The sequence below is a fragment of the Symphodus melops genome (genome assembly GCF_947650265.1).
Source record: "Symphodus melops genome assembly, chromosome: 15".
In the NCBI taxonomy this organism is placed as follows: Eukaryota; Metazoa; Chordata; class Actinopteri; order Labriformes; family Labridae; genus Symphodus; species Symphodus melops.
Window position 1 is genome coordinate 23,288,111 of NC_136705.1, and position 22,492 is coordinate 23,310,602.

The window sequence follows — 22,492 nt, forward strand, 5'->3', positions numbered from 1 at the left end:
CACACACACACACACACACACACACACACACACACACACACACACACGAGGCGTTTGCTGAAAGTAAATGGCGCCATAATGAAGGCGACAATGTTTCCCTGTGAACATTTTTTAGGGAGGACCCAGCAAGCAAGCTCAAGCACAGCTCAGTGGCCTTTTTAACAGCATCACCTCGTTCTTCCACCCGTCAAACCATGGCCGCTGGTTGGTGAGTCTCCTCTTACTTTTTTTTCTTTTTTAGGAAAATCAGACAAAGAGAAATACTGAAACAACAACGTGTGTAAACATCTCAGTAACTTATAACAGCTGGATTAAATGGGCTTAAAAGCCAAATGGAAAAGATGAGTCTCGAGCAGCTTTTTAAAACGTCAGTCGAAGCTGCAGGAAGAGAGCGCCGAAGTGATGGAGCCCCAAATTCAAAAGGACGATCCTGATTTGTCCCTGGTCATATTTATTGATAGCATTATCTGTGTAAACGTGTACAGTCTCTAAATCAGTGGTTCTGCAGTTGATCCGAGCCCTGTTGGTGTGTTAACCAACGGCAGCTCAACCCTTCAGTTGAACCAGGAAATGCACAACATCCTGTTTTATTCCCAATTGAGCCTCTAATATTTACTGTAGAGGACGAACAGACAAACTCCGGAGACCCTCAGGGGCAAAAGTCCTGTTTGCATAAAGTAAGAAGCACAGCAGCAAACACCAGACTCCGAGCCTTGTTCTCTCCGTGGATCTGTAGAAACTCACACGCCTTTCAGATCCATGTTTAAAAGTTGGCACGAAGACAAAGTCTCACTGTGAATCAGAGGATTATAACGAAGGGTAAAAAGTGTTAGAATCATGAGTCACTCCTCGGGCCTGGTGGAAGTATATTTCCAGCGTCATGTTCACGCTGCATACCGTGCCACATGCCGGCGTACAGAGGGCGTACGCACTCGTCATCGTTTTTTCTAGGAAGCTTCCTGAATCACGTCGGCTGACGGGGTTTACATCAGCACTGCCTTCAGAAATAACAAGGGGATATGTGAGTGAGACGGTTGGGATGCTCTTAAAGGTCAGTGGGCACAGAGCCACATGCCTTTCTGTTTTTGAGGACCTGTCTCCCCCCCCCCCCTCCCCTTTCCTTGAACTAGATATGAAGCAGCGTGTCCTCATACTCGTGCTTTTATTTTGGGCTGTGGGTTTGTGTGTGTTTGTGGAGAGGCCGTTGCTTGGACACATGTTAGAGGCTCATTCACACAGAAGTTGTTTTAATCATCTGTAAACAGTGCGTTACATTGAAGCAGCACCATGACGTAACGTAGACGTCTGAGGAGGCCTGCGTCTTCTCAGAGTCCTGGGTGAAAAGTATCGAACACATGTCACAGCGATCTTTGGGGCTAAATCAAATGGATTGATTTTAGAGTGTGAAGATGAGGTTATTTGAGGTCATGTGGAGGTCAGTGCCGCCTGTTTGGAGAGGCTGATTGAGGTCCAATCACAGAGCTGTGCCATATGTCAAAGTCTATGTACAAAAAAGCCTCCAGGATTAAAATAACATCATCAGTTGAATTGTTTGCTGGATTAGTGAATGCCTTCTTCTGGATTAGTGAATGCCTTCTTCTCTGTCTCCTCCGTCCTCGTGTCCAGATGAAGCTCATGAAGCTGCTCCAGCGTCTCCCAGCCAGCGTGGTGCGGCGGCTGCACCGAGAGCGCTACAGAAAGCCCACGTGGCTGACTCCGATACCGGACAGTCACAAGCTCACAGAGGACGACATCACAGACTTTGTGGAGAGTATGATGCAGCCGGTTCTGCTGGCCATGTTCAGCAAGACGGGCAGCCTGGACGCAGCCCAGGCCCTGCAGAACCTCGCTCTAATGAGGCCGGAGCTGGTCATTCCCCCCGTGCTGGAGAGGTAAGCACAGAGTGACATCCACCGCGCAAGTCCTTCTTCTGCTGTTTGTGTATATTTAATCTTTAGATAAGAGACGAGGCCATGTTATGAAATTAACACAAAGAGCTGATTGTGTCCTGTCTCTCCCTCAGAACATACCCAGCTCTGGAGACTCTAACGGAGCCGCACCAGCTGACTGCCACTCTGAGCTGCATGATCGGAGTGGCGCGGAGTCTAGTGTCAGGTGGGCAGCGCTTTCCTGAGGGGCCCACTCACATGCTGCCCCTCCTCATGAGGGCTCTGCCCGGCGTGGACCCCAATGACTTCAGCAAGTGCATGGTATTTATACCTTTTTTTTCTGCTTGTATACTTCTACCGAATCTCAAAGTGTTGATGTTTTTTTTGTTAAATTTCTAAAATCCTCCCTGAAATTCATCCGTGTTCCCGCAGATCACATTCCAGTTTATTGCAACATTTGTGACCCTTGTGCCTTTGGTGGACTGTTCGTCTGCCTTACATGAACGAACTGACCTGACAGAGGTGAAACACTCATCATTTTCTTCCCTCTTTGCAGAACTGCATTGAAATTGTTAATTTTTTTTTTTTTTTTCCTAACCTTCATTCAAACTTTTTTTTCTCTGTGGCTTTTAGGTGGAAAGAGAGATGTGCTCAGCATCAGCTGAGTTTGAAGACTTTGTGCTTCAGTTCATGGACAGGTGACTCAGTCTGCTTTAAAGACCAGACATTCATTAACAAATAATGCTTCCAGCGTCATCGTTTCATAGAAAATAAAAATTGTAGACATCTTTATGTTGAGTGATGAACATATAAAAATAAACTAATAAAAGCTAAATAAACTTTGCTAATAAAGCAGACCTCATAACCTGCAGCTTTTGTCCTGTTCCCTGCTTGATTGAATTTCCCTCCCTCAGATGCTTTGCCCTGATCGACAGCAGCACTCTGGAGCAAACACGAGAGGAAACGGAAACAGAGAAAATGACTCATTTGGAGAGTCTGGTGGAGCTTGGCCTCTCCTCCACCTTTAGCACCATCCTCACACAGTGCTCCTTGGACATCTTCAAGGTGAAGGATCTACCACCGCTCTCTCGGCTCACTCTCTCCACTTTACATTCTCTGACTCATCCCGTTGTTGTTTTTAACAGGTTGCTCTGGAAAAGGTTTTCAACTTTGCAACCACCAACATCTTTGAGACGCGCGTCTCTGGGAGGATGGTGGCCGACATGTGCAGAGCAGCAGCCAAGGTAAGTCCTCTCAGACTCTGTGTGCACCAACCTTTTGGATCACTATAGTTCACACTCGGCATCACGTACGTGCTTCTGTTTCAGTGTCACCCTGCAGAGTCACTCAAGGTGTTTGTGCCACACTGCTGCAACGCCATTAACCAAATCGCCACCAGTAAGTGCTGACCTCACAGTCAATGTGGCAGTTTTCCCCTTTGAGTCTCGTTGTGTCTGACACGCGTTTACATTTCACAGACGAGGAAGTGTTGAATGACGAGGAGCTTGACAAGGAGTTGTTGTGGAATCTGCAGCTGCTGTCTGAGGTGATGTCGACCACTCACTCACAAATCCTAACTGTAACACTCCCAGCTCCTTTATTTACGATTCCCCCTCCTCTCTGTTGTTCTATTCCCCGCGTTCTTCAGGTGTCTCGTGTGGATGGCGATAAGATCCTGCCCTATCGTTCCAGCCTGGTCCAGATTTTGCAGTTGACTCTCCACCTCAAGTGTAAGCAGGGCTACATGTTGGCGTGCAACCTGCTGCACCACGTCCTCCGCTCCACCGCCCTCATCTACCCCACCGAGTACTGCAGCGTGCCAGGAGGCTTCACGCAGCCAATCAGCGACTATCTTCCCATCAAGGTACTGTTTTTGATAAGTTGCAAAAAAAAAACCAAAGTTGTCTTATTACTTTTTAAGAGCATTGCAAGAATACATAAAGTGACAGAGACGCAGCAAATCCCGGGTAAAGGCCACAGTGACGAAACAAACAACAATGTAGTGCTGCGGCTCCTTTCCTGTATCTCTCTCTCTCTCTCTCTCTCTCGATCTCGATTCACCGCTGCAGACAAAACAGTTTTTCAGTACCTAACGACTTCAGCTAAGGAGCTTGTTGTTGGTTTTACAATTCAATGAAAATTCAATAACAAACATCAGTTACCAGCTGACCAAAACACGCACTCCCCGTGGCCCCCTCTCTGACCCGGTTTGATGAGTCGTCTGTCCTCTTTTAGATGGTTAGTCAGTGAAGCAGCCTGTACTCTGATCCCATTAAGTGTCTTCCTGGGTTGAAGCGTGGACAGTCGATCGCTTGACTGGATTAATGTCTCCGGCTACACAAAACAAATGTCATGGTGACCAGTTCGCCCGCCGTGTCACAGGCTGAGGGAACGTGTGATGTTCTGTCTCTGCCGTGAATCAGGCTTTATTCAGTCCGCGGTGCAGTGCTGCAGATAAACAAAAGGCAGATGGTGTTATAGGTTTCTTTTGGGTGTGTTTCCACCTGTCACATAGTTTTGATCGCGGTTTATGGAGTTGCTCCGATCCCAGCACTTCACGGAGACGTGGACTGAGTACACAATAAACAAAGTATTTATGTGGAGCAAAATATTTAAAGGTCCAATATGTGACAGATCTACTTATGATGAAGTGAGCTTCCTCTCTGATCAGACATGATGGCTTCTCTGACAGCAGCCAGTATGTCCTCCTTCTAACTTTAGATTCTGGTCCTGAATGCTCTGGATTTGTTTGGACCAGAGAAGGGAGGTGGTCCAGGTATTACAACCAAACTGGTTCAGATATAGCTGATTCTACCTGTCATAAAAAAGTTCAACTCTGATATTGCAAAGTTCAAATTCACGAGGTACTTCAAACTTTGGGTCAAAGGTCAAAAAAGTGCCACAGATGCCAAAATCATTCCCGTTAATTTGTGGTGATATCGTAGCCTTCCCGTTTGTTTTTCTTCCCACACAGGACTGGGGTCGGCCAGGTGACCTGTGGAACTTGGACATCCGGTGGCACGTGCCCAGCGTGGAGGAGACGTCCTTTGCTTTCTATTTGCTGGACCTGATCCTGCAGCCTGAGCTCCAGCGCCTTCAGAAATTTGCACAGGGAGAACAAGACATGAGCAGGTAAACATGCTCACTCTCTGCCCTGCTTATGTTGTTTAGCTCTAAGGTGTAAATATGTAATCATGTTGTTGTTTTTTAATAGGGATGATGTCCTGCAGAGCCTGACCATCGTTCAGCACTGCCTCCTCGGAGCTGGAAGTCTGATGCCTCCGTTGAAAGGAGAGCCCATTCCTGAACTGTAAGCGGTGATATCAATCTTTACGAGACATGGCTGCTTGATATATTCCTAAAAGTCTTCTTTTGAAAGATAGTAAGCCGATGAGTTTGGAGGGCGGGGCCAAGTGGAGAGAGATGTCAGAGGGGTAGAGCTGCTGAGCTCGTATTCTGATTAAATCACATCGATGGTAACTGAAAGAAAGGTGATTTCTGAATGAGTAACATTTTTACTTTTTTATTTAAATTTTTTTAAATCGTTGCTCAAGTAAGGAAATTTTTTTTTATGGATTACAAAGGTGAGGTGCAGCTCTCATTAATCCAATTAAAAGAAAACGTGACACCTTTCTTTATATTCTGCTATCTCTCATTTATTTCCCTGAATGAGTTGCCATGGTTACATAGTGAGTTCTGTCACCCTGAAACTTCTCTAAAAAGCTTTTTTATCATGAACACAGGTCGTGTATGTATGGACTCCTGTGCTGCAGAACACTGACATGTATCTCACTCTGAAACACGACTCGGGAGTTGTTTCTTTAGTTGGAAGAAAATAAAACTAATTAAAAAAAACCCATCAACTTTAAACTTCCTGTTTGTACATGTGCAGAAAATAGGCTTATTTGGGGCGTTGTGTTTTTTGTACTTTGTTAATCGTTTGCCTGAGGAGAGGTGGGATGTTTCAGAGCAGATGTTTAATTTCTCAGAACTTAATTAATTTCTCCGAGATATAAACTTACTAAAGAAGCTTCTTTTCCTCCTGCAGAGTCCACAGCATGGTGAACCTGGACGAGACCAACCTCTACACAGGAATGCATTATGGTACATGAGTCACTTCACTCTTAGAGTAGAAGAGTTGTGTTTCTTTAAAGATTTATTTTTTGGCTTTTTATGCCTTTATTATAGAGGGAGGAAAGTGGATAGAGTCGGAAAGGGGAGAGAGTGGGGGGAGACATGCGGGAAATGGGCCACAGGCCGGACGCGAACCCGGGCCGCCCGCGAACCCGGGCCGCCCGCCCGCGCGCGAGGACTGAGCCTCAATACATGGGATCGCGCGCACTGCCACTGCGCTACCGGCGACCCAGAGTTGTGTTTCTTATCTGCGGCTGTAATCTCTTGTCTCTTCTTGCAGATGAATCCAGAGAGAACTACAGAGACGCTGTGTGTGGTGTGATGAGGCAGCTGCTGCGTAAGTGTTGATCGGCCACGTGACTCCCCAAGTAGACTTTTTTTTGACATTCAGATGAACGAGCACGCTCACATCTTCCTGCTGCGCCTCTGATTTCCTTTGAACCCGTGTTGCAGATTACATCCTGGAGCACTCTGAAGATGACACCAAGTCTCTTTTCTCCATCATCAAGGTGGGCAAGAAATCACACAACACCTTAAAGTCCTTCAAAAATAAACACTCCCTCTCTCACAACAACCGATTGAGGATTCAGTGCAAACGATCGACCCTCCACTCTTTCAATGACCGAGAATATCAAAATGAACAGAAGCTTCAGATTTTCAAACATGCACATTTTTTTGAGGATTATTTTGGGGGCTTTTTATTTAGAGACGAGGAGAGCCACAGGTCAGATTTAAACACTTTAAAGACTGCAGCCTCTGTGCATGGCGCGCACACATTAACCACGAGGCGACCAGCGCCCTCTTTTGTCATATTTGTGAGACAAAACTGATGTAAATTGCACAAACACATTGCCAACTTATAATTTAGACACTGCAGGAGTGAAATCACTGAATATTTGGTGCCAATGACTTCTGTTTTTGTTGACGTTAAATAAACGGGTATCTGAATTGATATTTAATAAAGTCGCAGAATTTTTTTTTTAAAAATCTGTTATGAAGACGAGCCATGTGTAGGAAGAAGTTATCACTGAATTTGCATGAAACACGTTTTCTGTGTTGAATTGCTCAAAGTCTCAACGTCTTGATCTCATCTCTTCTCTGCGATTACTCTGCAGATTATCAGCGACTTGTTGCATTTCAAAGGCTCCCACAAACACGAGTTCGACTCCCGCTGGAAAAGCTTCAACCTTGTGAAGAAATCGATGGAAAACAGAGTGAGAATCTGCTTCTGTTCTCTTGTTGCTCTCTCTCTGCCTTCAGCTTACGATGTGTTCTGATGCAGTAAACTGTTTTGTTTTCGCAGCTTCATGGCAGAAAGCAGCACATCAGAGCTCTGCTCATCGACAGAGTCATGCTCCAGCATGAGGTATGTCATTCTTAAAGACAGTTCCCGATCAGTGGTTGTATTTGAATGTTTATGACTCTGAGTCTTTTGTGTCATTATCAGCTGCGAAAGCTGACAGTGGAAGGATGTCAGTACAGAAGCATCCACCAGGAGCTGATGAGAGACCTGCTGAGGCTTTCCACCAGCACCTACAGCCAGGTGAATACTTCTCCTCTAATCACACTTATTACACGTGGTAAACGTTTGTTCTTGAACTTTACCGACGTCTTTTTTTTTTTTTTAGGTCCGCAGCCGAGCTCAGAACGTGTTGTTCACTGCGCTGGGAACGTATAATTTCTGCTGCAGAGACCTGATCCCTCACGTCCTGGAGTTTCTCAACCCGGACAACAAAAGCGTCACACAGCAGCAGTTCAAAGTAAACCCTCCCGAGTGGACTCTCGTCACGTAGAAACGGCAACATTACGCTCATGAGAGTGCTGATAAAACGTTCTCCGTACGTCTGCAGGGTGCCTTGTACTGCCTTCTGGGGAACCACAGCGGAGTGTGTCTGGCAAATTTGCACGACTGGGAGTGCATCGCTTTAACGTGGCCCGCCGTCGTCCGCTCCGGCCTCAGCTCGGCCATGTCTCTGGAGAAGCCCTCCATCGTTCGCCTCTTCGATGACCTCGCCGATAAAATCCATCGCCAGTATGAGACCATCGGCATCGACTTCTCCGTAAGTGACACAACTTGACAAGTGGTTTAAATTGTCGTAACCACAGCGATATCTAAATAGCCTCCTCCCCTCCCAGCTGTTAAAAACGCAGATGTTGAGGGGCCTAGTGTTTAGAGCGGCCACCTACAGAGGCCGTAGACCTTCAAGTGGGCGAGCCAGCTTCCTGTTTGTCCTGTGGCTCCTCTCCCCACTCCCTCCTCGGTTTCTTTCTCCCTCCGCTCTCCTAATGCATGAAGGCAAAATGCAAAACAAATCTAATTGCTTCGTGTGATTGCACTCTTGCTTTTCACCTGTCTTTAGGTGATTTTAATGTTTGGTTGATTTATAATTTCTAATGTAGCGAACGCCATCTTTTCAGAAACCAATGGCTGACCCTCCATGTTTTAACAGTCTGCAGTTAACACAAACTCTGTCTGATACTTTGTGCCTGATCTGATCATCCTTTTAGATTCCTGCTGAGTGCTGTGCTGTGGCCAAGCAACTTATGATCACTGGGAATCCTCTTCCCGAGGAGCCCGTCCCCGCAGAGGAGGAATCGGCAGAGGGTCTCAAGAGGCAGGAGCTCAAGAACTCCGAGTCTGTCCAGTAAGTTCAAACCTGCACCCAGACGGAGAATCGTTTACAGCTCGGTGTGATGACAGCTTTTAGTGTAGAGTGGCTTAACTTGACTGTCCAGCTGACTTCATTGTCTTTCAGCCTTCAAAAAAATAAAAACACGTCTTTACGTCTGCAGGAAATACAAACAGCTCATTGGTGAACTGCTGGAGAGCGTCGACAACAGGAACATGTAGGTTAATTTAATCCTGACTTCGTTCAATGGAGTTCACGTTTACCTTCTACAATCTGTAATGCTTCCTTTGTTTTTTACGCTTCAGGCCTTGGAAGTTCGAACACATTTCGATTGGCTTCCTGTCGCTGCTCCTGAGAGACGACCACCAACTTCCACCGCCGGCCGTCACGTTCTTCGTCAAAAGTCTCAACCACGACTCCCTCTACGTCCGCAAGGTGTGCCATACACGCAGAAGGAGATGTTAACTTGTTGCACCTGCAGTTTTAACAGCGTCTGTGCAAAAAGAAGGACTTCAGTTAAAATGTATTAATCCTCAGTCGGCTTGATTTAATTGAAAGAGAAATCAAGTGATCAATGAAAGTACAAACATTACGGTAACAGACTTTATTCTTATATCGTGCATGTTTCACCTGTTTGATACGACTTCTGTTTGGCGACGTCTTTAGAAATTAAAAAATATAAACTTCATGATTTATAACTTCTTTTTTTTTTTTTTTTTACTTTGATCGAAGTAAAAACTGCAGGAGGATATTGCACAGTGAAACCTCTGCTGTCCGGTCCTGTGAAAATTTAGACTGAAGTGTCCCGTTTTCTCCATTAGGTGGCGATATCCGCTGTTGCAGGAATAATGAAGCAAATAAAGAGACCTCACAAGAAAGTCCCCGTCGACCCCTCCGAGCTCTGTAAGCATCAATTTTCAGTCTTGATTTAGCTGTTTTTTAAAAATGCAAAAGAATTCTTTTTCTGACATCTTTGGTAATTTTTTGTAGGTGGAGACAAGGAGCTGAGCGATATGGTAGCAGGAGACCGTAAAGACAACCAGTGGCTCCAGTATAACAGCAGCAACCTGCCCCGCACTCAGCAGGACTGGGATGGCTGTGTGTTTGTGGAGAAGACGCACTGGGGATACTACTGCTGGCCAAGGTGATCATTTGAATTGTCACCTGGACTCCTCCCTTTGGAGGTTTTCCAGGCATGCCCCGATGGGAGGAGACCCAGAGTTTGCTGAGAGGATTAAATATTCTGTCTGGCCTCAGAATCGGGCCAGGAGGAGCTGGAACATGTTGCTAGGGAGAAGGAAGTCGAGGATGAGTTACTGCACTTTCTGCAGCCTGATCACAGATTATGGTGGAAATCAAAGGTTTAATCTTCATGAATCACTGCAGAGGTGGTGATTAATTACAAATTTGAAATATCTGTAATTATTTCAATGTTTTAAATACTCCCAAATCCACCAAATTAAAATGCAAATATATCTACTCACAGCTTGTTGCAACACATCTTAAATTACCTGATTTGGGATTTTGGGCTGGAACATCAGATTTCTAGAAGAGTAGCCCGGGTTGAGCGTCATGTGCTTTACAATGAATGCAGTGAGATCTCTACATACATCCCAAGTGTTTACATGTCTCTGTGCATGACTCATGACTTTCCCTTTTTTCTTTTTTTTAATTACCATCACCCCTTTTTTGGCTCCAGAAAACTGATGATGTACGCACCACTGGAGGAGCAGCCCACACAGAACCTGCCCAGGGATGAAATGACAGAGGTTGGTGCTGAAACAAAAACACAATACATGACAGTTTTTGCTTAAAGCTGGCCTTGTGTTTTTCTAAATTCACGCCATTCCCTCTTTTACAGCGTGAGCAGATCATCTTTGACCATTTCTCCGACCCAGTATTCATCAACCAGTTCATCGAGTTCCTCTCTCTGGAGGACCGTAAAGGCAAAGACAAGTTCAGTCCTCGCAGGTTCTGTTTGTTCAAGGTGCGACCCCGCGGCGTTATCGTTAAATACAGGAAACTATTAGCGTCAGCCAGCGAAGACATTCACATGTTCCCTTCCTCCTGCTCCTCCAGGGATTGTTCCGCAACTTCAGTGATGCCTTCCTTCCACTACTGCGGCCGCACATGGAGCGTCTGGTGGCAGACTCCCACGAGAGCAAGCAGCGCTGTGTGGCAGAGATCATCTCTGGTCTGATCAGAGGCTGCAAGCACTGGAGCTACGCCAAGGTACACGTGTGAAAGTGTTCAAGCAAGGCTGATGGATGTCCCGCTCTCTTATGATCAGAATCTGGGAAATTACTCTGAGAAAAGTCAGTGTCGGGTAATTTATTTTAAATTGCCAAAAAAATGCAAGCAAACTCCTGACTATAGAAAAACATGACTAGAGATATTTGGTTTTAATACCGTGGTTTTGAAAATCTAATTTAGCGTGAGTGAAAATGATGCTCAAATGCACTTTGTGTTTTGCAGGTTGAGGACCTCTGGGAGTTGTTGTGTCCTCTGCTCCGCACTGCCCTGTCCAACATCACCATAGAAACATATGCAGACTGGGGCACGTGCATCGCCACAGCCTGCGTAAGCTTCTGCTTGTTTACAACCATCACGTCCTTCCTCTCATCATCTTTTGAACTTGCATAACTTTTTCTTTGCTCGTCTGTTTTTTTTTTTCGTATCCTGCAGGAGAGCAGAGACCCACGCAAGCTACACTGGCTGTTTGAGATGCTCATGGAGTCTCCAGTCAACGGAGAGGGGGGCTCCTTTGTTGATGCCTGGTGAGTAGAGAGGTTGCAGCCTGATGCACATATTAATGCCACCTAATAAACCTGTTGATTGTGCATTTTTGTTTTGTTTTTTCCCTCCTTCCCAGTCGTCTGTACGTGCTGCAGGGAGGACTGGCTCAGCAGGAGTGGCGCGTTCCAGAGCTACTCCACAGGTTGCTACAATACCTGGAGCCAAAACTCACCCAGGTCTACAAGAACGTACGGGAACGTATCGGCAGGTGAGCTCCTTTAAACAACCGACTTGTGTCGCACTAAACGTCTTGTCATTTTCACGTCTCACCTTTTTCTTCTCTGATTTGCTCTTCCTTCCAGCGTGCTGACGTACATCTTCATGATCGACGTCAACCTGCCGTACACTCAGCCCACCACCTCCCCGCGCATCGCAGACTTCACCGAGCGAATTCTGGTGCAGCTGAAGCCTCTGACCGAGGGCGACGAGGAGATCCAGAATCACGTGATCGAGGAGAACGAGGTGGGGGAGCAAGATGAGCGGACACAAGCCATCAAGCTTCTCAAAACAGGTCGGTCAAGAATCCCATTGTTACTCTGTGACGAATGACATGCAGGGAATAAACCAGAGGCAGATTTGAACCCGAGGAATACAGTGTCTGTACCTTTACACTAGCGGTTCCCCAAGATGCACTTTAATACTTTTCTTTTCCTCTGAAATGTTTTTTTTAATAGCTGTGTGCAATAAAAGATGTAAAGAAAATCAACAGGTGCAACAATAGAGGGACAATATTTTCAGGATAAGAACTTTATTTTGAGCACATATTACTCGTCTATTATTTTGATACTTTGTAGAGTTGACTCTCGGAGCAAAAGTCAAAACATCTAAAGTTGCCTGCACTCTCCTGGACCTGTACAAATGCCATTAAACGTTAACAGTTTAATTCTTTCCTCTCCTCGAACGTCTGCAGTTCTAAAGTGGCTGATCGCAAGTGCTGGTCGCTCCTTCTCCACCGCCGTCCCCGAACAGCTGCGGATGCTTCCTCTTCTCTTTAAGGTAAAAAAAAAGCTCACTCATGTCTCAATGCTTTGATTCTCAACATTGCTGACTCATTTTATTTCTTGTCTTAATGTTTTACACCACGAAGCACTAAAGTCTAATTCCTCTCGTTGACCTTTCTCCGTCCTTTGTTCCAGATCGCTCCCGTGGAAAATGATGACAGCTACGATGAGCTGAAGAGAGATGCAAAAACCTGCCTGTCTCTGATGTCTCAGGGACTCCTCTACACTGAGCAGATCCCCATGGTCCTCCGCGTCCTGCAGGAGGTGAGTGATCTAACAGCTGCAGACATCTCCACCTGCATCAGACATGACCAAGCATTTTAAACCTTGAACATTAATAAGCAGGAAGAGAAATGGCTGAGAGAGAATCTGAGTTTTCTGAATGTGGCTCTCTGTGCACATTTCTTTTAAAAGAGTCACAGAATGATTAAACTCCACACAGGTTCAACCTCTGCATTGGTTTGAAACACGCACAGGTAGCCTGACGTTTATTTCCTGCTCACAGTTCAGGTGTTGAACCAGCTGTTCCATCATAGTGTCTGACGAGTCAGGCCAGGGCCGTTCATTCATTTTGTACCAATTAAAAAGCATCGTCGAAGCTAACGATCCAATCAAAGTTACAGCAACGTAATGCCCTGCCTTCTATCTGCTGATTTGTTTTTAAACCCGGAACAGTCAGAAATACGTCACGATGCAGGGCAGTGAGACGCTCCTCGAAGTTTCGTTTTATGTGGAATTTAAGAGACAGAGCTGGTACAACAAGACATCTTAAGATATTGGATCTTTTTTCCAGGAAGTAGCATCTCTAAACTAAGGAGCTCAGTCACAAACAAAGCCCTGTTTGCTCTTTTCATCAGCAGGCCTACTCCATGTTACTAAAGGGGGGATGTGTTCTTTTGTTTTCTGTCTTTCAGATTGCCGGCAGCAGCTCCTGGCATGCTCGCTACACGGTGCTCACATACCTTCAGATAATGGTGTTTTACAACCTGTTCACTTTTATGAGCGACCAGAAGTCCGTGAATGACGTGCGGGCGCTCGTGATACAGCTGCTGGAGGACGAGCAGCTGGAGGTAAACGCAGTTGCTCCTTCTCTAACCTGTTCAACGCGACGCTGAAACATGCACTCAGACGACGAGCAAACACAAGATAGTCTGATTATATAACCTTCTCCGAGCTACTGGCCGGTGCTTTGCTTGTTTATGCTAGCAGGCTTCACTGAAGTGATTCAGCACTCTCCTCCTGGCTCTACACTCTCTTCCTCTCCCCTCCAGTCATCTAGCTGTTTCTATGGAAACCACAGGCTGCAGTAATCTGTTGCTATGGAGATAATGTCCAGATTGAATGAGGATGAGAGGGAGAGGAATGGAGTTGAGACAAAGGAGAAGTGGGGGATGGATGGATGTGGCCATTTTTTTTTTAACCTTTTTATTTATTTATTTATTTAATGTCACCTAAGCCTAATTTATAAGGCTTTAAATGTGTTGCCCTCAATTCTTATCAATGATCTTTATTCATTCAGAAATACATGATTTCAAGTGTTATCTGGCTGACCTTGCTGCCAAGTAACACTTATAATATTTCTAATTACCTATAGCAGGTAGAACAACATGTGCACTGATGGATGCAGATAATCCTAGAAACCAATTCAGCTTGAAAAACCCTTTTAGAGTTTCCCTCACTCGCTCAGAATAGAGATAGAAAACATTCAACGAAGCATTTTAGCTGGCATAACATAAGTCAAATAATCTGTTTTTCATTTCCCATCTTCCCTTTCTGCCTTCACCAGGTCAGAGAAATGGCGGCCACCACACTCAGTGGCTTCCTTCAGTGCAATTTCCTGTCCATGGACTCCCCCATGCAGGCACATTTCGAGGCTCTCTGCAAGACTTGCTTGCCTAAGAAGAGGAAGAGGGAGCTGGGCTCCATAGTGGACACCATCCCGTCTGCTGGTAACCATCATCCAGACGGACACATTCCAGTGAAACGCATCATACGCCGTTCTGTCTTTTTTTATGGAACCCCTGGTGTTGTTTTTCCGTAGACCTCGTGCGGCGCCATGCTGGTGTTCTCGGGTTGAGTGCTTGCATTCTCTCCAGCCCGTATGATGTGCCCACCTGGATGCCACAGCTGCTCATGGACCTGAGTGCTCACCTCAATGACACACAACCCATTGAAGTATGTGTGACCACACATTCATCACCTTTTATCACTGCAGGGGGATTTCATATCAACCTCACGCTCTTGTTATATATAAAAAAAAATCTGCAATGCTGATGTTTCATAAAAAGTTACGACTCATAGATTACGTGCTGGATGAAGAAAAAAAAAAAGTAACAGTTCCGTAACGTGTTTGCGACTTTCCAGATGACTGTGAAGAAAACTCTGTCAAACTTCCGCCGGACTCACCATGACAACTGGCAGCAACACAAGCAGCAGTTCACCGACGACCAGCTGCTGGTTCTGACGGACCTGCTCGTCTCCCCCTGTTACTATGCCTAAGACCTGGTAATGCAGTTTGACTTCACACTGCGCCCACACGCACCGAAAACACACACAACTTCACAAGTGATCTTTAATGAACAATACAAGATAAAAACTGTTAAAGGAATCATTTCACCGGGTAAGAAAGATGTCCAGCAGCCCGTCAAACACTTCCAGTTAAGGGACAGATATTTACATCTGAAAACTGCTCAAAACTGCCAGATGATGTTGCCATCTTTATTACGTTGTTTTTGGACAATCGGCTCCGATCAGACGCCGAGTCAGGACCACAATACATACGAGATAAAAAATACAAGGAATATTGTTTTAAAAAGAGGACCAGGGCGACGTGTGAAAAGTTAATAAGCACTTTAAACTTGAAACGCTCAGAGCAGCCGCACAAAAATAATCAGAGACTTTGGAAAAAGGAGGCTGGACACTTGAGCCTTTTCTCCAAGCGGCTGTGAACGCTCTCTCCTCTTTGAGAACAGCTGGCACTCAGTTTCTGAATGCTGTCATTAGAAAGAGAGATGAGTTTAAGTGTGTTTTACGTTTGGTCAGAGCGATGTCTTTGACCTCGTCCCTTTTTTTCTGTTTGTTCATCAGTTTGGGACAACGGACACCAGCCTGCACTGTGGAGGAGTCTCCAGGTCTTCACCGACGAAAGACACGGCATCACCTTTGAATAAAAGTGTCACAAAAAGCAACAGAGCTGGTGGCCCTGCGGAGAACTGAGAAGTTGTGTATTTATGTATTTAGCTCATTTACATTTCTACTATACTTAATATTTAAGGATCAATCATAGCAGGGATGGATGACCTGCAGTCTGTAACATTACTGTACAGTTTTTTTTTTTTCTTGTTGCTTTTGTTTGTGTGCATGTGCACGTGTTTGTGCGTGCGTGCGTGTGTGTGTTTCTGGGATGCTTGAAGACATCTGCCGGTGTCCCGCATATTTCTCAGGATTCTTTCCCAAGTATCATGTCTGAGCCAACACGTTTTCTAGTGTAGGACTTACTCCATTGTCCAATAGTGGAGTACTTGTTCGAAAGCCACAGAGAATCGAGCGCTTTTAGGTTAGACGTGCGACACACAATGTTTGTGTGGCTGTTTGTTCTATCTATGATTATATGCATCACGTATGTGCATGTCATCGTATATATAGCAAATATGCACAAACATATTTATTTATTTATTTGACATTTTTGAAGTGCTAAGTTTTTAGTTTTTTTTTTTTTTTTTCCTTCGTAGAAAGTAGTGAGATCAAGTAGAGGACTGAGATTTTTTTAGCAGTGGTGTCTCTTCTCATCTACTCTGGCAAAGAAAGGGAGAGGACGAGCTCCCCGCTGCTGTGACGACGTGTAAAGCGTTTGCCGTGAGGACCTGAGCACAGCTGTCGTGTGTCTATAACCACATCGCCTGTCCATAACCGTGACCTCTTCCCTTTCATCCTTGGTTACATTGGTCTTTTTTCTAAACACCCAGCGAGATGAGAGGACATTATTGGTTGTGTATGTTTTCCCCCTGATGACTTGAAATCAGTCCAAGCGTTGAAGCATTTAGTTACCTCACTTATGTCTAGTGTAGTGCCAAAACTGCAGTGATTTTTCAGTTGGTTTTTTTTTTTAGATGTAATGTTTGCCTATTGAATGAGACGACAATAAACTGTTTGTAACAAAACAAAACTTGCATTGAATAATTTTTATTTTAAATAAATTTGTCTTCAAATATATACAAAGTCATTCATTTACAGAAGAAACAGTGAAGCTAACATCATCATCAGCTTTCCTTAATCACTCCCAAACAGAAAATTCAAACAAATGTTCCTCCTTTGACAAGTGTTGGTTTTCACAGCAATATTGCATGCAACGCTTTGCAAGGCGACAAGAAGAAATGATTTTAAATGGGGGGGGGGCCCCCTTAGGTGAGGTTTCCTATTGTCATTGCCTCCTGGTCTAAGGGCCCCAAGCAGTTGCCTGCCTTGTCTGTTGACAAGCAGCACCTCTGCCTTGGTACAGGGTCGCTGTTCCGGCTTTCCACATTGCCAGACAATCATCGCCATGTGTTGCCTAGCAACAAAGTTGTTGAGCTACCGCTCCCAAGGACGGCAATGAATACAAAATAATTACAATTATTTGTACATTATTTCCATCGTTTCAGGTAAAATGTTATGTTAAAAAAATAGTGAAAATCTTAAAAAAATATATATATATAAATTTGTGTGTGTGTGTATATATATATATATATATATATATAGGAGCACCATTTAATGGTCTCTGATCCACTGATTTAGTTTCTTCCATCTTTTCCTGTATTTATATCAGTCGACAAAATAGGCTGTGAGAATTTTTGCAGACTGTCTGCTTGAATGCAGTGATTATGCGCATGCGCAGATACGTAGGCAGTGACTTCATTTTTCAGTGCACGTCCAGCGGCTCTATAAGGATGGATTTATCTCCAAGAAAACGAACATGCTCCACCACCATCTCCATCAGCTGTACATGCTCTTCATATGAAGAAGTGGCGTAGAGGCGTTTTGTGTGTGTCCGTGGACTGCTCGCTGCGGTGCGTTTAATGACCATCATACTGCCTTCAAATGAAGCTGGGCTGCATGAAATGAAGGGGAGGGTCGCACTCTCGATCTAACATGGTAGGTTTGAAATGAAAGCTTTTGTTTTGTCATCATTAATAGACATTGTCTTAAAATGTAAGTGAATATATTAAAGACGTTTACAAATGTGTCCTATAGATTGAAGTAGACTGCTGTGTGTGTGTGTGTGTGTGTGTGTGGGGGGGGGCGGCTCAGGTATAATCGGCCAAATGCAGTGGTGCATAGCTATAACCTGCTGCTGTAGATTGTGTCTAACACGTATTGCATCAAACTTGCTATTTCTAAAATATTGGAGTCTGGGGCCTGCTGCAACAATTGATCCATTTCTCTCTCATTTATAGACTTACTGTTTGCAGTGGCGACTCTAGAGTAGCCTATGTTGGGGCCCCAGGCAGAAATAATTGGGGGCCCTACAGCCCGCATTTATCAACATAACGTCAGCCACTGTCCCACATTTTACTCCTCTTCCTATTTTTTTCTGGTTCCGTCTTCTCTCCTATTTACAGCTCTTGCGACCACCGAAGGTCCCTGAGTGTGCGATCGCCCCTGTGGTAACACACAGCGCTGTCATGGCTCCCCATCACAGACAGCATGCATTTGTTATCGTGCAGAGACGTTTTTAGAAACCAAAAAACCCATGTCGACTGACGGCCTAAGACTTTGGCGTGAGACAGATTTATTAATCCACACAAACCTGAGACATAACTTGGGTGAGCTGTCACTTTACACCCGGTCAGTTCCTAAACACGAGGTGATGACCCAGCCACACTTTACCTCGCAAAACATCTGCTCCCCGCAGGGCAATGAGAGTGAACGCTCATAGGCTACCTTAGGGAGGTTCCCTACTGTCAATGCAAAAATGTGCACATTATGGGTAGCTGCTTTAGTTTAAATTTCACCAGCCTTCTGGGTAACATGAGTTTATTTAATAATTGGCCTAGAGATAATCCAAGACTTGCTTCAACATTCTCCTTTTAGTCTATTTTTGCCTGATGTAAATTGCACTGTAGCTGTATTGATGTTCTGCAGCTGATGCATAAATGTATCTCTTGTAGCACTCTACCAAGGTGGAAGACATGGCAGAGGCAGAAGATCCTGTGATCCTCATCCTGTGTAGAAGAATAATGTTGACTTTGATGACATTGGGAGTGTTATAAATCGCGGATTATACCATGAACACCACCGCTACCCCACCGGACCTGCTGGATGTGCCACGACAGCAGAACTTCAGCAGCAACCTGGGCGCGCAGAGTCCATCAGGCTGGGCCGTGATCCACACCGCGACCCTGACCTTCTGCTCTCTCCTCCTCATCTTCATCTTCCTCCTGGGCTCTTATGGCAACCTGGTGGTGTTCCTGTCCTTTTTCGACCCCATGTTCCGCAAATTTCGCACCAACTTCGACTTCATGATCCTCAATCTATCCTTCTGTGACTTGTTTATTTGCTGCGTGACTGCTCCCATGTTTGCACTGGTGCTCTTCCTGGATGCAGGCGGAGGGGACGGCGTGTCCAAGAGTTTCTGCTTCGCTTTCCACCTGACCAGCTCGGGCTTCATCATCATGTCACTGGAGACGGTGGCTGTCATTGCTCTGCACAGGCTACGCATGGTTTTGGGGCAGCAGCCCAACCGCACCGCCTCTTTCCCTTGCACGTTGGCCCTCACTGCCCTCCTGTGGACTTCCAGCTTCACCTTGGCTGCCCTGCTAACCATGCGAGCGTACCCACGTAGAGATGGACCGTGCTTGCCCCACTTTGGTTTTGGAGGGGGAAAGGCCAGGGTTGTGTTGTATGTCTACCTGGCAGACTTTGCTTTTTGTGTCGCTGTGGTGTCTGTGTCCTATCTCATGATCGCACAGACACTAAGGAAGAACGCACAAGTGAGAAAATGTCCGGTAATCAGCGTCGATGCCACTTGTCCTCCACCTCCACCACCTCTCCTTGCAGCAGGCTTTGAGAACATGCAGTGTGCTGTTCCTGCCCCCCCTCTGTACCGCAATCAGACTTACAACAAACTGCAGAATGTGCAGATACACTCGTATGCCAACAAAAGCAGCCAGCCTCTCGTTCCGGGGGCTGCACAAGGAGCCACTTGCTGTCAGCTTGTCTCGACAGTCAACCTGGCCACAGCCAAAGACTCCAAGGCAGTCGTCACTTGTGTAGTGATTGTTTTCTCTGTTCTGATGTGTTGCTTGCCCATGGGAGTTTCACTGGCACAGGATGTTTTGTCCCCGGAAAGCAGCTTCGCACATTACCAGATTGAACTGTGTGGCTTTGTGCTGATTTTCCTTAAGTCTGGAATCAATCCCTTTGTGTACTCGCGTAACAGCGCAGGCCTCCGCCGTCGCGTGCTGTGCTGCGTGCAGTGGGCAGCTCTGGGCTTCCTCTGCTGCAAAAACAAGACTCGCCTGCATGCGATGGGCAAGGGCAGCTTGGAAGTCAATCGCAATAAATCCTCCCATCATGAGACCAACTCGGCCTATGTACTGTCGCCTAAGCCACAGAGGAGGCTGGTGGACCAGGCGTGCGGACCCAGTCACTCGAGGGATTGTGCGGGGAGTCCAAAGCCCGCAGGTGCTCGCAAGCCTCGCCCTCCGAGCACCTCTACACCTATCAACACGCGCATCGAGCCCTACTACAGTATTTACAACAGCAGTCCCTCTGCGGGGCCCAGCTCGCCCACCAGCCTGCAGCCCGTAAGCTCTCAGACATTTGCGTTCGCCAAGTCTTACGTAGCGATGCACTACCACACTCATCAAGACGCACTGCAAGACTTTGAGAGCAGCTCAGTGCACCAGATTCCTATTCCCTCCGTCTGATTAAAGAACTGCTCAACAGGAAGGTTTGGAAAATATCTCCATGGCCCTAAGTCAAAAGAGGTACACACCTCCCATTTTATGTATTTGGAATCTGTATTAACCTTTTGTTCTCTTCGGCAGTGGAAATACTTGTTGTGTTTTCTTGAGTGGGGAAGTTTCAGTATCAGAATTACAAGCCTTGCCATGGAAACCAAGCAATAGATTTGTCATGAAAGTGTCTCAAAAGTGTTATTTTGCTGTTAATGAATAGACCGTATTCCCAAAGTGGCCATGCTCGTCTTATGTCACAGTCAGGGCGGGAAGCTCAAGTTCTGTATTTGTCATACTGCTGCGCTGAGGCATGTTGGCTAAAGGTAGTGTTCATGACAAATTCAATCATATTTACTGATCTGACAACTTCTCAGCTAACATACTCGTTAGCTAGAAAAGCCCACCTACTCCCCTCTGTGCTTCCTCTAAAGCTACACCCCCTTTACTTACATGTACAAGTGCCATTGTGCCATATTTATGTCATTTAGAAAACAATATTTAAAAAGATCCCATGGAAAACAGGGAGTGTTTACATTATTGAGCACCTAACCAGTATTATGTTACCTTTCCTTTTGAATAAAAATGTAATATTGCATTATGCGATTTTCTATCTTTCTTTAACGTCCGCTAGAGATTGGCTAAATGCTAAGTTAGCACTGCCATGTGGTATTGTTTATCTATTGAGCCTTATCAGTCCCTTTTTTTTTGTTGTAAGAGATACGTGCCAAATATAGCAGCAACACAGAGTTTCAACATCAAAAACACTCAAAGTCAAACAGTAGGCCTACAAACGTCAGGATGAGAAAATCATCCGCTAAGCTCCGCTTACAGAAAGTTTGGATTTAAGACTTGTCAATAACAACCTACCGCATTTTATAGTGACTAAGTGGATAATAGGAAAATTCACGTTTTGTGGGAAGAGTATTTGATGACCTATCGTAGACAATAGTGGATGTAACGTGGCCTTAAAATTCGTAACAAGCTGTAATATTAGCATAAAATATCAGACGCTAACATTAGCCCTGTCAGTTTGTAGCTAATGGCTGAAAATCCATTTATACTTTTTGTTTTCAAACTGAACCCGACTCGCTTTAAACTTGGAGAGCAGCAGTAAAAGATCATCACCCTGACTGTGACATTGGAGGAAAATGGCCGACCTGTGAACATGGTTGGTTAATTTATTGACTTGTTGTTTTACAGAATGCACTTTGCATTAATCTGCCCCAGTGTTGCACACGCATGTGCCAATATAACCCAAGACTTTGTCGGCTTTCATGACAGCCAAAGTCTGCAGTGGATGGTCTCACCGCTGTCTCCGCTCTGTTGGGAGTTTTCAGCGCTGGTGTCAGCCGCGATGGCGTTGGTGCTGTGATGAATGTCTGCACATGCTCACACATGGCTGTCGATGGCATGTGGTTGCACTTTTGATGGACTTTTGCTTCTTAAGACAAATGTATCTGTGAACCTCGTAAAGTTTTCAACACAATAAATGTTTGGCAAGTGCAGACGCTGTGTGCCTTCACTTATTTCAGCTGAAACAGTCACTCACCTGGTTAGTCAGACGGGAACTGGTGCGAGGATTATTTGACTCTTTTTTGTCCTGTGATAGAAAATTGAATCTCTGAAGGATGATCGTACTGGATCCTTGTCATAAAAAATATGACGAGGGTTTTTCATGCAAGACAATTAACAACACATTTAAAATATACAAATCTGAAGATCACTTGGAGTCCAAAACAAAAAAGGGTTTGTTTGCTTAGACCTATAAAAGGATGAAGAGAGAGCAGCAATATGGATTTTATTGGATTTGCATCTTTTTTTCAACATTCTTATAAAGCATTCGGCCTACACATTTGGATCCTTACATTTCAAATGTTTCTCTGTATTTTACATTCAAACAACAGAGATTGATGGGATTTTCTTATTTCAGTCAGTCTGCCTTTACTTTAAAAAGACTTGGTGCCCGATGTACGAAGGCTGTGGTCCTCTAAACGGACTGCACAGGTTCTGATCTGACCTGTGGCTCCTTTCCCGCATATCCTACCCCACTCTCTCAAAACTGACTAAACTGACTCTCACAACGATAATCAATCAATGCCCATAAA

The 22,492-nt window shown here is 45.2% G+C and overlaps 2 protein-coding genes across 3 annotated transcripts in view; both read left to right on the forward strand.

Annotated features, from left to right (window-relative positions):
- psme4a (proteasome activator subunit 4a) overlaps positions 1-16,668 on the forward strand; it is a 28,633-nt gene extending 11,965 nt beyond the window's left edge. For both annotated transcript variants that reach the window (XM_079363446.1, XM_079363447.1), the window contains 39 exons: positions 116-208; positions 1,627-1,892; positions 2,024-2,210; positions 2,322-2,411; positions 2,523-2,587; positions 2,804-2,954; positions 3,035-3,133; positions 3,218-3,287; positions 3,368-3,435; positions 3,538-3,753; positions 4,864-5,021; positions 5,104-5,199; positions 5,938-5,993; positions 6,304-6,360; positions 6,477-6,532; positions 7,139-7,237; positions 7,327-7,389; positions 7,471-7,566; positions 7,652-7,783; positions 7,874-8,083; positions 8,532-8,668; positions 8,817-8,870; positions 8,959-9,088; positions 9,475-9,556; positions 9,644-9,797; positions 10,353-10,422; positions 10,515-10,640; positions 10,733-10,885; positions 11,129-11,233; positions 11,339-11,430; positions 11,526-11,657; positions 11,752-11,960; positions 12,360-12,445; positions 12,586-12,714; positions 13,365-13,520; positions 14,237-14,399; positions 14,492-14,625; positions 14,815-14,955; positions 15,538-16,668. In XM_079363446.1, the coding sequence (XP_079219572.1) occupies positions 116-208; positions 1,627-1,892; positions 2,024-2,210; positions 2,322-2,411; positions 2,523-2,587; positions 2,804-2,954; positions 3,035-3,133; positions 3,218-3,287; positions 3,368-3,435; positions 3,538-3,753; positions 4,864-5,021; positions 5,104-5,199; positions 5,938-5,993; positions 6,304-6,360; positions 6,477-6,532; positions 7,139-7,237; positions 7,327-7,389; positions 7,471-7,566; positions 7,652-7,783; positions 7,874-8,083; positions 8,532-8,668; positions 8,817-8,870; positions 8,959-9,088; positions 9,475-9,556; positions 9,644-9,797; positions 10,353-10,422; positions 10,515-10,640; positions 10,733-10,885; positions 11,129-11,233; positions 11,339-11,430; positions 11,526-11,657; positions 11,752-11,960; positions 12,360-12,445; positions 12,586-12,714; positions 13,365-13,520; positions 14,237-14,399; positions 14,492-14,625; positions 14,815-14,949 (4,575 nt within the window). In that variant the 3' untranslated portion in view covers positions 14,950-14,955; positions 15,538-16,668. The remainder of the gene's footprint in view (positions 1-115; positions 209-1,626; positions 1,893-2,023; positions 2,211-2,321; positions 2,412-2,522; positions 2,588-2,803; positions 2,955-3,034; positions 3,134-3,217; positions 3,288-3,367; positions 3,436-3,537; positions 3,754-4,863; positions 5,022-5,103; positions 5,200-5,937; positions 5,994-6,303; positions 6,361-6,476; positions 6,533-7,138; positions 7,238-7,326; positions 7,390-7,470; positions 7,567-7,651; positions 7,784-7,873; positions 8,084-8,531; positions 8,669-8,816; positions 8,871-8,958; positions 9,089-9,474; positions 9,557-9,643; positions 9,798-10,352; positions 10,423-10,514; positions 10,641-10,732; positions 10,886-11,128; positions 11,234-11,338; positions 11,431-11,525; positions 11,658-11,751; positions 11,961-12,359; positions 12,446-12,585; positions 12,715-13,364; positions 13,521-14,236; positions 14,400-14,491; positions 14,626-14,814; positions 14,956-15,537) is intronic.
- Positions 16,669-17,468: 800 nt separating this feature from the next.
- gpr75 (G protein-coupled receptor 75) lies at positions 17,469-21,892 on the forward strand. The gene is made up of 2 exons (XM_079363147.1): positions 17,469-17,580; positions 18,597-21,892. Exon 2 carries the CDS (start codon positions 18,714-18,716, stop codon positions 20,355-20,357), a length of 1,644 nt encoding a protein of 547 aa, XP_079219273.1. The 5' UTR covers positions 17,469-17,580; positions 18,597-18,713; the 3' UTR covers positions 20,358-21,892.
- The last annotated feature ends 600 nt before the right edge of the window (positions 21,893-22,492 follow it).